This window comes from Humulus lupulus, chromosome X, assembly GCF_963169125.1.
Source record: "Humulus lupulus chromosome X, drHumLupu1.1, whole genome shotgun sequence".
NCBI classification, from domain to species: Eukaryota; Viridiplantae; Streptophyta; class Magnoliopsida; order Rosales; family Cannabaceae; genus Humulus; species Humulus lupulus.
Genome location: NC_084802.1, coordinates 187,184,257 through 187,197,874, shown reverse-complemented (window position 1 = coordinate 187,197,874; position 13,618 = coordinate 187,184,257). Strand labels below are relative to the sequence as shown.

General features: G+C 35.1%; 1 protein-coding gene across 1 annotated transcript; it reads right to left on the bottom strand.

Annotated features, from left to right (window-relative positions):
• Positions 1-10,599: 10,599 nt before the first annotated feature.
• LOC133803901 (uncharacterized) lies at positions 10,600-13,618 on the bottom strand. The gene is made up of 3 exons (XM_062242047.1): positions 13,416-13,618; positions 13,213-13,290; positions 10,600-11,098 (listed from the first exon to the last, which is right to left on the bottom strand). Exons 1-3 carry the CDS (start codon positions 13,441-13,443, stop codon positions 10,851-10,853), a joined length of 354 nt encoding a protein of 117 aa, XP_062098031.1. The 5' UTR covers positions 13,444-13,618; the 3' UTR covers positions 10,600-10,850.

Genomic DNA, 13,618 nt, shown 5'->3' with positions numbered 1-13,618 from the left:
TTTTTTTCCCTATAATTACTTAGTTATATATTTTGTGTATATGCATATTGGACAAGGAACATACAGCAGAGGAAAGAAAAGAAACGGGAAAAAAAGAAAATAAAAGAGGCAGACAGAGACAAAGTTAATAATATGGTTCAGTAGGGTTTTATTTTTTTTAAATATAAATTTAATTAAATATATATATATATAATGCTTAATTGGGCGGGTTGGGTTATATTTTCAACCCGCCCAATGAAACAATTGGGCGGTTTAAATTTTGGTCGGTTTATTCGGGTTGCGTTTTTTGGCGGTTTTTTCGGGTTGGTTTGGGCGGATTATTCGGGTTGGGCGGGTTGTAAAAATTTCTGCACAGCCCTAATTGAGACCTCCATTTTTTATGGAGAAGTGTAGTATGACCATGATATTGAACATTTTGAAATGAAAAAATTGAGGCTTTGTGTTTTTTTGTACTCATAATTTAAAAAAGATAATAATATTTACACCCTAATAATTTATATAGGCACCCAATTTATTTAAAAGAATTAAATTAAATTGTTTTTTTAATTTATTCTGAACATTTTTTTTTGTTTGTTATTCCTTAATTTTAATTTTTTTTGTATTAATTTGAATCATGTTATTTTATCTTGTTTTCATAATTTTTTTTAAAGTTTTATTTTAATTCATATATTATTTTGTTTGAAATTTTTTTTGTCTAAATATTTAAATTATATTTTTGTTGACGTTGTTTTTTGTCAATTTAAAGAAGAAGATCAATTAAACAAAAATCTACCAGAGGAAACAAAAAGTATAGACATGATCTTTTACGTGGTTCAGCAGTTAAAATCTGTCTAGTTCATGAGTCTATGTTATTAACTCCTTGGAACTCTCTGATAGCTTTCTGGAAGCAATTGAACAAAGTTTTTCCTAATATTAGTTTTTCGGTCTCCCTTACAAATGAATTATCCCACTCTATTTATAGAGGGGTTTTCTGAACCTCTTCCCACAGATTTCGGGAAGTTATGATTATCCCACTCTATTTATAGAGGGGTACTCTGAACATCTTCCCACAGATTTCGGGAAGTTATTGTACAAATCGAATAAAATAATTCCATTAAATGCATACAGTTATCACGTACGCGGTAATATCCCATGATATTTGTGATTTAATAACAAATTACATCAGATTTCTTAAACATAGTGATTTTATAACAATAAATACGTTCACATACAACTGACGAGCTTGGATGCTAGATTCATGCGCCTTCGAGACCATTTGCCTATTGCAAGCTCGTCATCTTGGTTCGCCTATGCTCGCAACAAGTACTTATTGACGAAACCATCCTCTTCGAGCTTACACCCCTTGAGCTCGAACCACCTTGTCTGAGGGCAAGAAATAAATCAAGAAGTTTATACAAGTGTTGAACCATTGCTACTGTGAGTTGCGAGCCTAATTTATAACCTCGGAGCACCTCTGAGACTACGTAGTTTCCGAGCTCACCAATCTGAGGTTGCCACTTACTGCCTTAGCGAGACTGTCTCTGACTTTAGAGGCCTAAGACTGCAAAACTGATGGCCCTGCGATGGTCACATGAAAACTTGATTTTAGTGTCCTAAAATGATGCCAAAACAATGCCAGACGATGGTTTTGAATAAAATTTGATAAAAACATTGGTGAGACATAATTTCTCACTCAATTGTTGGTTTAGTTGATTTTAAGAAAAAAAAAGAAATTGGTATGTTCTCGAGATTTACACACTTAGAATGAATATAACCTTAAATTTTGGGTGTAGAATCTCAAATCTCAGTATCTATCTATTTGAGGCCATAAAGAAGAGTGAGACTTAAATAATTAAAATTTTAGTTCTACACACTCAAAATTTAAGTTTTTACACACTTTAACCGTGTAGATAAAAATAAAAAACCGATTCTTTTTAAATCACATCAATTTGACAATCGAGTGAAATTTTTTATCAAATTTTATGCAAAACCATTGCAAACCATGGTTGGACATCGTTTTAGGCTACTTAAATCAGTTTTCATGGGATCACTGTAGGACTATCGTTGGGCATTGCTAACTATCGATTTTGCATCGATTTAGGCCTTTAAAATCAAGTTTTATGGGACTATGATACATATTTTTTTTACCGCAAGTGTACGATGTATTGCAATATAGTTTTAATTTAAAGGATGGCGAACCCACATGGATTAAATATTTAATTTCACCAATTACTATATCTTTTTAAGTCTATATATTAATTAGAAAATTTAGCAAATAACTTAACAAGAAAATGAAATAACAAAATAATGGAAACTAATGATCTTGGAAATTGATTAGATGAATAATAAATGTACTAGAGTAATGATTTCACTATCTTAAATTATGAACCATGGTTTTTTTATTATCCTAATTAGTTCTCTTCATTTGTAATCTCTAGAATTCTAATGTAATGCATCTATCTCTCTCAAGCATATATGTAACGACCCAAAATCACTAATAAGGCTTAAGAGTCTTGATTAGTGTGCCGGGAAGGCATAATTGGAGGTTAAGAGATTTAATGGTAAGAAAGCGTGAAATGGGTATTGAATAAGTATGCAGGCCCTGTTTGGCTGGTAAGGGTGTAACGCCCTGGCTACCCCAGAACAGTTACGGTGAACGGTGGACCGGAAATTTGACTCATTGCCTGAGTCCTTTGGTCAAAAACGTGCTCTAAGTGTAATTAACAGGTTAAGGTATAAAACCAATAAAAAGGAAATGGAGATTTTATTACAAACTGCTCTGCAGAGCTAAACAAAACATTTACAAGTGGTTCTCAGTGCAAAATGGTCTCTAGTGTCTGAAATTTACAATCCCGCCGACCTAAGCGGCAAAAATAGGGTAAACCCCCTAGTTCCTCTGAGAACGCCTTGGCCGTGGTGGTCAAGCGGCCGCATATGTACACAACACCACATCAGCTCTCCACTCAAGGCTAGGTGAGCTTTTCTTTCCCTTTACCTGCACCACATAGCACCCATGAGCCAAAGCCCAGCAAGAAAACACAACACTTTTCATAAACATTATCAAATGATTATCATTATAATCATACTGAGCATAAAGCTTTCAAACAAATGAATAACACATGATTTTAGCGGGAGAGTGGCTGTTGAGTAAGCCACTAGCCTCCAAGCTCTTCTTTCTAGCGGGAGAGTGGCTGCTAGGTAAGCCACCAGCCTCCAAGCTCTGTTTTGTAGTGGAAGAGTGGCTGATGGGTAAGCCACTAGCCTTCAAGCTCTCATTTCTAGCGGGAGAGTGGCTGCTAGGTAAGCCACTAGCCTCCAAGCTCTGTTTTCTAGCAAGAGAGTGGCTGATAGGTAAGCCACTAGCCTTCAAGCTCTGTTTGTTCATCGACCCTCAGGGTCGGTCAGGCATTAATGCTCCTTGAGTCATTTAATGCTAGTGGTCGATTAGTTCTAATCTCCATTGGCTTGCGTGATTCACGCTAAGGCCGTTCTGACAAGTAAGTCAGCGCTTCCTGACCTGTGTCCAGTAACACTGCCGAGCCTGACAAATAAGTCACAGCCTCACAGCTGATACTAACACTTTTGTCGATTCTGTATTCAATCCATGTCCATATTTATACAATCAACATGCCTCACAAATATCCATACATGTCACACTTGGGGTGCAGTTTTCTTACCTTTGATTCGAGCTAGAATGAACAAAAGAACAACCTTTGAGAACGGTTTAGCGTTTAGTCCTTTAGCGGTTACCTAATCACAACACATTTGGGATACCATTAACAATCAAGATAACCAAGGGTCTCAAACCATTATCTAACCTCCAAGAGATCAATCCAAACTAATCCAAGTAGCAAGGACACTCCCGAGGCTTAAAACTAGGTTTCCGGGGTCAAAACGAGCAAACGGGGCGAAAACAGGGCAAGGGCTGCGGCCCTAGCACCTTGGGTCGCGGCCCCCAGGGTTCCCAGAGGCTAGGGCCGCGGCGCCCTTCATCAAGGGCCGCGGCGCCCAGCGAGCACAAGCTCCCCACCTGCTTCTTCAAAGAAGGGCCGCGGCGCCTCAAGAACAGGGCCGCGGCGCTCCACCCTGGGCCATTCCCAACCGCGTTTCTAACACTCCAAAGCCTCCAAAATCATCCCTAAACATTCCCCAATCATCAAAAAAAAGTTCCCAAGCTTCCCCATGCATCAAAACCCTCAAAACCCAAGGCTCGAACGAACCGAAAACTCAACAATTCACAAAATCAATTCAAAGCTTAGAAACTCGGAAAAACTCAAAACTTAAACTTCGATTACCTTCAATTGGGTTGTTTTCCGTCGAATCATTCGGTTAAGAAGCTTCTAATCTTCCCTAGGATCTCTATGCCTCGATCCTCACTCGATTCCGACTCCTAGAACTCAAGATTTCGTTAAAAAGGCTTAAACGGTAAAACGAACTTTGAAAAGGGAGAACGGAAGGTTTTCTTATCGTATGTTCTATCAAATAAGCTACTTCAACCTTAAGTAACCTCAAATAAAACCTAATGCTCGGGGTCCCGAAAACACCCCCGAGGACATTATAGTCAAAACCTCCAAAATTTCACCCTGATCTTAAATATTCCCAATTTATCATCAAATGAACATTTCTATTACCCCAAAATTGACCCCGTTATGGTAAAACCGCTAATCCACTAAAAATAACCGCCTCATGTCAAATAGCTCGAATATATCTCCATAACAATGGAATCTCATTCACAAATCAAGTTATGCACCCAAATACACAAATTACCCTCAACGGGCCAAATTATCATCATACCCCTGTAATTGTAAATATGGACTCATATGCATGCATTTCACATCATATCATAATATAATCAACATATACATGCATTTAATCAATTAATAACATAATTAAGCAAGTATGGCCCTCCCGACCTACTATTCATGCCGCTAAACTCATCGGAGAATTCGGGGCATTACAAAGGGCATAATGATAATCTTGGCCCGTTAGGGCATAAATGTGAATGTGTGTGATAAATTGTTGAGACCACATTATTATGTGGGTAGATTGATAAATATATATATGCGTGTACATGTGTGTGCATTTGTAACTATCGGCACGAGGCGATCTTAGGGAGCAAGTAATGGGAAGTCACAACGGGGTTTAATAGTTGACTTTGGATAAGTCAGGGATATTATAGGTATCGGGTAGTTAATTATACTATCGGGTTATGAAAATAAATATATGGAGATATATTTGAGGTCAGGGTGTCTAGGCGGGAATAATGGGAGATTTTACCATTTTGGCCTCGGGGACGGTTCCGGCACCCCGAGCCTTGGGTTTGACTTAAATGATAAGGTTAGACTTACTGAGAATAGAAAACAGTAGAACCACAATAAACCGACCTTTTCTTTCTCAGCTCTCTTCTCTCTCTCAAGGGAAACACAAGGGAAATAAACAGAGAAAATCAAGAGGGATTTTGAGGGGATTGAGCTAAGGATTTATGGGAATTGAAGAGGGGATTTTGAGGTTTAACTCAAGGGTTATCCAAGGAACTGAATCAGCACTAAGGTAAGCAGTGAATTCCTTTCTTTTGGTTAGAAAATTCTGAGTTCTAGCTGGGTGTTGAGATAATTGTAACTTTGATATTTAAGGTTGAATTTGAGCTGAAAGCTTGGGAACTAGCTGGGGTTTGGCTTAGAGAAGGTGCTCAATGGAAGAGGTAAACTCTAATTCATGATTTAAAAGTTTAAATTCAGGTTTTGACTGGTTGGTTTTGAGTGTTTGTGTTCTTGGGTTTCAGAAATTGAAGATGGGATTTCTATGAGTTTTAGGCTTAGTTTTATGTTGAATTAAGATGCTAAAGTTGTCTTAAAAGTGTTGGGAATGATTGATATGGAAATAGGGAGCTTTGGGGTGGTTTTGGGTAAGGTTTGGAGGTTGAAAATGGTGGAAATTCTGGGTTCGACGGGAAGGGCCGCGGCTCTGTTCTAGAGCGCTGCAGCCCTAGCTTGCAAAGGAGCCAAGAAGGCTCATCCAAAGGCAAGCGCCGTGGCGCCCAAAGCAAGGGCTGCGGCGCGTGTCCCCTTCAGGTGTGGTGTTGGCTCTGTTTTGGAGAAGGGCCGCGGCTAAGCTTCAAGGGCTGCAGCCCTTGGTTGCACACTTGAGATTTTGAGGGTTTTAAGTATGGGGGAGTGGTCTAGTGTGCTCGGGTTTGGTTTCACCACCGTGCTTGGTGGAATTTGGAATCCCGGGGGTTAGTTTTGTCACTGGAAACCTATATTGGAGTATTAATGGAATTCATTATCTTGGTTGTGACTAGGTGACAAGCTAGCGCTCGGGAATGGATCGTGCTCGGGGGTTGTTCTTTCTAATTAAAGCATTTGGCATTAAGGTAAGAAAACTGCACCTGTGTATGTGGATAGGATGGGACTAAGTGTTCCCTATACTTAAATGTGTTGTTATGTGATTGCGATACACTATGTGAATATGTTGGGACTAAGAGTTCCCTATAATGATATGAATGACATAAGGTGGTATTATGCCACGAGGACATGTGGTAACGGCCTAAGGGTGCCAAAATCCACACTTGCGCATAGGGCGCGGCTCGGACACTGGTATCCGAGGACAGCTTATTATGCATTGAGCTTGGTTGGAGCGGGCCTGAGTCAGTGGGTTAAACAGAGGGTGCGGCCTAAGTCGTCGGCCCTGAATATTGTGTGGTATAAGTGTATTATATGACTGATTGTGTCTTGAATCTGAATGTGTGTGCTGGAAATCTGTTGTAGATTATTGTCTATGACTTAATGAGTATCTGGAGCTGGATTATTGGTTATTGACTAGTATATTGTCTTGAATGGATATTATGGTTTGAGAGAACTGAGTAATGCTTTGTGGTTATTGGATTATGTTCTGTGAACTGTCTAGCTGCTATAACTGTTATGTTATGATATTATATTTTCTTGCTGGGCTTCGGCTCACGGGTGCTACATGGTGCAGGTAAGGCAAGTTGGCCATGGGTTGGAGAGCTCTGGGGGCAAGGTGTACATTGTTAGCTGCTCGGCCACCACGGTCAAGGATTTGTACAGGAACGGGAACCTAAAATGTATATTTTGCCATTAGAGTGGCTTGGTCAATTATTTGTAATTAAGAATTTTGTATCTACGTTATTTAAACCCTGATTTGGGATCCCATATAATAAACGTCTGTTTTCAATAAAGTTTAACCGTTTATAATCAAATTCTATTTAACCTAATCCCTTGTGTCGATAGATCCACGGTTCAAACTAAATGACTTGATTAGCAAGTCTTGCACTATTTCAAACACACAGTGTAACGGTCTTGGTTATCCAGGTCGTTACAACATATGCAATTAATCTCAATTAATCAATATGATATCTCTATTTGCTATTAATTAATCAAGAAGTCATTAAGCAAACAATTCTTTTAAGTCAAATTCATAGAGTTTAAGGAATCTCTCAATCTCACAATCACTCTATGTCAAATCTTCCTATGTCTAATCTAAGTTTATCTTTCTCAAGCATAAACCCTAGATCTCAATTCACAATTATGATGACCAAACATTAATATGAGAAAATTAAATCAAGAAGATATGAACAAACAAGAAGAACTTCATAAAGATAATAATAGAAACCTTAATTCAATAATCAAAATAGATCCATCTAGTACTCTAGCACAAAAGGAGTTTAGTTCTCCATTACAAACTTAAACACAATAGCAATGTAGTTGTTCATAATTAAAAACTAAAATAAAAGGAGAAAGAAAGAAACTAAATGTAATGATGGTGATGTTGATGAATTCTAGCCTCCTTTTTCCTTTTCCAAGCGTGTAATACAAGGTCTAATCTCCTCCAAAACGTAATGAGATCCCTAATTATGTTTTTCCTTTTATAATCCCTCAAAAAGACTTTTTTTCCCTTCGAAATTCATCACTTAAATTTTTCGTACGGATCCAGGCACTGTTGCCCCTCGAACGGGCGATGTTGCGCTACTGGAAGGCCAAATACATGCTCTCTATAACAGTCAGGCGTTGCAGCCCCTGATGATGGCACTGCATCCCTAATTTGAGTCAGAAATTGCGCTGCGTCCCTTGATGGTGGTGCTGCAGCGCCTGGGCGAATTCCTGGAACGCTGATTCTTCAGGACAGGGCTGCAGCGCTAAAACAAGGGGCTGCAACCCTATTTCACAATTTTTTTCATTTTTTCTCTGTTTCACTCTCGTTTTATACGAACTTCGCATCACTTCTCCTTGGACCCTAAACATACACAACACAAGCGTAAAACCAAACAAAACAACCTAGACACCTACAAATTAGATATAAAATGACACTAATAAGTGAATCTAAAATTCACTTATCAGACTACTGCTAGACCATCGTTGGGCATTGATTTTGCATCATTTTTCTTGAATTTCTGTAGATTTTAGATTTCCATATCTGAAAAAAAAAACGCGAACAAAACAAAAAAATCTTGTACAGAAGTGTTCGAGATCAATAAATTAATGTTTTAAGTGAATATTTTCATGGATTTAAGTTTCAGATTGAATTTTCAACCATTAAAACACACACACACAAAAATATAAGGGTGCTTCAATGGTAACTTTTTTATTAAATGTGTTAAGGGTGGCTTGGTTTTGCTTTAAATTTGTGAGTGTGGTTGAGAAACATGGTTGTTTAGAGAAGGATAATAAAGATTGAATAAGAGAGGTAAATTTGTCTAAAATTATTAGAGAGGCATATGTTTACCATGTTTATTAATGTTGGTATGTATATTTTTTTAATTATGGCATCTTATGTTACATGTAACATACATATGTTCAAATTTTCCTTTAAAATTAGGAGAAATCACTGCCAATAAGTAATAGTAGTATGTTACTAGGTTTCCACAAATTTTTTTATATCCTTATCAAACAAGTATTGTTTTTTTTTACTTTTGACTAGTAATCTTATGTTCATTAGTAGGGGTGTGCACAATTTATTCAATTCAATTAGAACTGACCGATCTAAATACAATTGACTGTCAAAAATTGGATATCCAATTATGATTGGATCGGATCAGATTTTGAAGATCCAAATTGGATCGGATTAGTTGTTAGATGATATATGCAAATATCTAATAAATCTGGATCAATTTAATTGTATATATATATTTTAAAAATATATTTATTTATTTAGGATTATGTTTATAATTTATATTGTATTTGTATGACATTGTATCATTTTGAACAAATTAGTCTTTCTATTTATAATATTATGAATTATTTGAACAAATTATGCTAAATAGATGTTCAAAAATATTGGATGGATCCAATCCCATCAATTACATAATCAAGAGGACACATCCAATGAATAAAACCGATCCAATCTAATGGATAATTGGATCATATCGAATCGGTCGAGACAAATTAATTGCATTTGATCAGTTGTAAAAATTCAACGTCTAATGAATAATTTGATAATAGATCTAAAAATATTAGATGTGATCCAATAAACATCCTTATTCATTAGTCATCGTTTTTTTTTTTTTAAATCAAAAGCGATAATTTATAATAAGCAGAGAAAGATAAGAATAAACTAAAAATATTTGTTTATATATAGTCAATCATAGATGATAAATATAATAAATAGAAAATCCATAGAATAATAATATCAAGTTTAATTATTGAATTTCCTTTGACTTGCGACAACCACAAATAAGAGATTTTTTCCTTTTATTCAAAATATCCCACCTCCACCAGGACCATCACCGTATTTATTAACGAGTCTGGTGACATGTCACCACCACCGTATAAGATTAACTACTCCACTTTGGTATAACTGGAGAGTTCGTATAAATTCAGTCAAAATCATATATAATTAAAAATACATATACCCATAATTATTGAGGATTTATAGCCTTTATTTATTTATTCTTGTTTTTTTTTTTAATTAGCTATGCGTAGCCAATGAGCAATAGAGTTGTCAAAGGACTTTACTTTCCTAAAACATCCATCGAGCTTCTTGCTTTTTGAAAAGTGTCATGTGGGGTCTGAGAGTTGTCTGAAGCTGGGTCTAAATGGTCCACTACTTCAAAAAGGTATTTTTAAAAAATATGGCATTTTAGTCATCAATGTACAAAAATATGGGAATTGAACTTCCCTTAATTTGAATAGAAAAATTTAATTAACAAAAACACAATTTATGAGAAAACTAATCACATATTGAAACTTAAAATTAAACAAAAAAATATCAGCAAAATGAGGGGTACGATGGTAATTAACATTGCAAAAACTCCCTCTTAACCTTGCTATGAAACCTCCGTACGTGTCGATGCCCAATGGATACGCAGCCATGCCTGGTGGGTTATTCGTTTCTATGCATTTTTTGTTAATTGGCTTTGATAAATGTTTTAATGTTCAAAATTCGGTTAAAACATTATTTGAAACTTGGGAAATATATTCAAAACAACCCAGTTGCTTTAAAAAGTGAAATATATATAAAATAAATAAGTGGAAATTACAATAAAATAAACAAGAAAATGGTCCTTTAATCTAACAATTGCCAAAAAAATATATAAGGATAACAAAAACATCAACTATTCAAACATTCCTGGAAAAAAAACTTAATAAAATTAGACAAAACAAAACATATATAAAATAGATGGAGAATATAAAAAAGATCAATTGATATATAAAATAGTCTTAAGTAACAAATGTCTTACAACAGTAGCAGTTTAAAATAGATAAGTATGCAACTAACTATTGGTCATCATTTCCAAAAGTCAAATATCCTTTACAAAAGCTAAACTGGTCTAGAACATAAACAAAATAAAAAAAAAGTCAAATATCACTTCCAAAAGCTTCCTAAATAACCTATGCAACAATCTTCCTCATCTTCTACCTTTTCTCCAAAAGCTTATCGTTGAACTCATCGTTAGTCAAATATCCATCTTCTTGTTTCTTCTTCCAATGAAAATACAAACTAACAAGCAATGTCTTGGCGAAGCAATAGAGCATCAAGTTCTTTTGGCATCCAAAAGTAGTTCTTCTAAATATAGCTTTCTGCTTCTTGGTGAAAACTTTGTTCAATGCAGCTATAACCTCATGTTTATTCCATTGTTGAACCTTACTTCCAAATTGAAACTCTAGTTTGATCATATGATGCACAACATGCAAAAAAAAAAAAAAAAAGTACACAACTACCACAAAAAAAGAAAATTAAAATAACTAAGAACTACAAGGGAAACCAGTTACTTTAAAAGTTAACCGGCTACATTACAAACTATGCAAAACAAATCAAATATAAAACAAAACACTTAAAAATCACAAATAAAACTGATTACATTGCAAAATTAGAAAATAGACAAACACAAAAAAAGAAACTAGTTACTTACCAAAGTAACCAGTTACCTTGGAAATTAAATAACACATGAAATAACATACACAGCTAGGGTCACCAGTTGCCTATAGATTTAACAATCATTATAAACAAACACACACAAAATAAGCTACATTGCAACCTATGCAAGGCAAACACAGCTAGGGTAACCAGTTACCTGTAGATTTAACAATCATTATAAACAAACACACACAAAATAAGCTACATTGCAACCTATGCAAGGCAAACACAGCTAGGGTAACCAGTTACTTGTCGATTAAACAACACATCAAAAAACATACACACTTAGCGTAACCAGTTACCTGAAGATCTAACAATCATTATAAACAAACACACAAAATAAGCTACATTGAAACATATGCAAGGCAAACACAACTAGGGTAACCAGTTACGCGTAGATTTAGCAAACATTATAAACACACACACACACACAAAAATATGCTACATTGCAACATATACAAGGCAAACACAACTAGGGTAACTAGTTACTTGTCGATTAAACAACACATGAAAAAACATACACAGCTAGGGTAACCAGTTACCTGTAGATCTAACAATCATTATAAACAATCACAAACAAAGCTAAGGTAACCAGTTACATGTAGATTAAACAACACATGAAAAAAACATACACAGCTAAGTTACTTGTAGATTAAACATCACACGAAAAAGCATACACAACTAGGGTAACCCGTGATCTAACAAGCTACATTGAAACCTATACAAGGCATCCACAAATCAACTATAAAAATAGGTTAACTTAAAATCACAAATAAAATGATTACTTAACATTGTTATTATTAGAAACAGACACTTTTTTAAACAAAGAACCAGTTACTTATCAAAGTAACCAGTTACATTAACAATTAAACAACACATTTAAAATACGAATAATCTCAAAGTAACCAATTACCTATAGCTAACAAAAACATGAAAAAAAAGCAAAATAAAAAAAAATAGTAACCAGTTACTGAGCATATAAAATTTCATTAACTATAAATAAACTAAGTAAAAAAAACAACATTAAAAACATGAAAGTGAAATCGATCGATGGCTCAACTTTGTTATCATCATATTTCTTAAACCTAAAAAACAAAAAAACCAAACAATTTTTAGAAATTCAAACAAACAATTTCACAAGAAACCAAAATTTAAAAATAAAATAAAAATTGTACATACTTGTTATTGTGCTTGAATTTAGTTTCAATCATTTATCTCTTAACCTTATTCACAAAAATGGTTTTAAAATAACTTTTTAACAAAATTGGCACAGTAATCTCTAGTACTAGAAAAAGATATACTCAAAAAGAAAAAAGAAACAAAAGGTCCTGAAACCATCATTTAAATGATGCTAAATTAGGTAAATAATCCCATATAAGACCAAAACAAATGTGTTCTAACTGAAACCAATAGAGTTAGAATTAATGACAATAAACTTCAAGAAACAGACGAATGCAAATATTGTCTTGCATAAACAATAACAAGCTAGTTTCTTAACCTAAAAATGCCACTAATACAGATATTAACACCAAAATAAACAAGCGAAAATGAAAACCCATCAAATAAGAAAATCAAACTACCTTATAAAAATACTCTCAGACTCGTAACAAACAAGCACAGCCATCAAATACATTAAACAACAAAAGTGGATTTGGTCAATCTGTCTGGATTTATATATAAAAATATATATAAATAATCATAAAAATCTAAGACACACCCCATTTACATTTAACCAAATTGGAATTAAACAAGTATATACATATATATATATATATATATGTAAAAGGGTCGATTTGTTTTGGAGAACACTTGTGCAAAAAAGAAAACATTGAAGTAATAAATAACTGTGACTAAACTCACCTGGCCGAGAGAAGAGATGGTCAATCATAGCTAGTCCACCACCGTGAGCAGAGTAGAGATGGTCCCGACGTCTGTGGCCTGAGCAAAGGAGGAGGAGCAACATAAACTTTCTAACATCATTTTTATTTTGTATTTATAAAAGCACATTTTGAAGTCAAAATACAAGAGTTTATTGAATGATATGGTAATGGAGCAAAGCAAACCTCTTCGGCCGTGTGTAGGGATGGTCATGATGTCCCGTTGCCTGAAGTAGAGACGGAAAAGCAGAGCACTTGAAGAGCTCTGTTCGCCTTCATCCTTCGTTCGCCAATGTTCCTTAGCTCGACAACCCAAAAAATTGCCACAACTGCCAAACAGAGGCAGAAATCGCACGCAAAGGAGAGAGACAGAGGAGAGAGACAGAGGA

Bases quoted from the DNA above. Each gene is read 5' to 3' on its own strand.
- LOC133803901 (XM_062242047.1), bottom strand. From the start codon at position 13,443: ATGACCATCCCTACACACGGCCGAAGAG. The intron at 13,291-13,415 runs GTTTGCTTTGCT...TCCTTTGCTCAG, and splicing joins CCCTACACACGGCCGAAGAG to GCCACAGACGTCGGGACCAT. The intron at 11,099-13,212 runs GTGAGTTTAGTC...TGATCAAACTAG, and splicing joins CCATCTCTTCTCTCGGCCAG to AGTTTCAATTTGGAAGTAAG.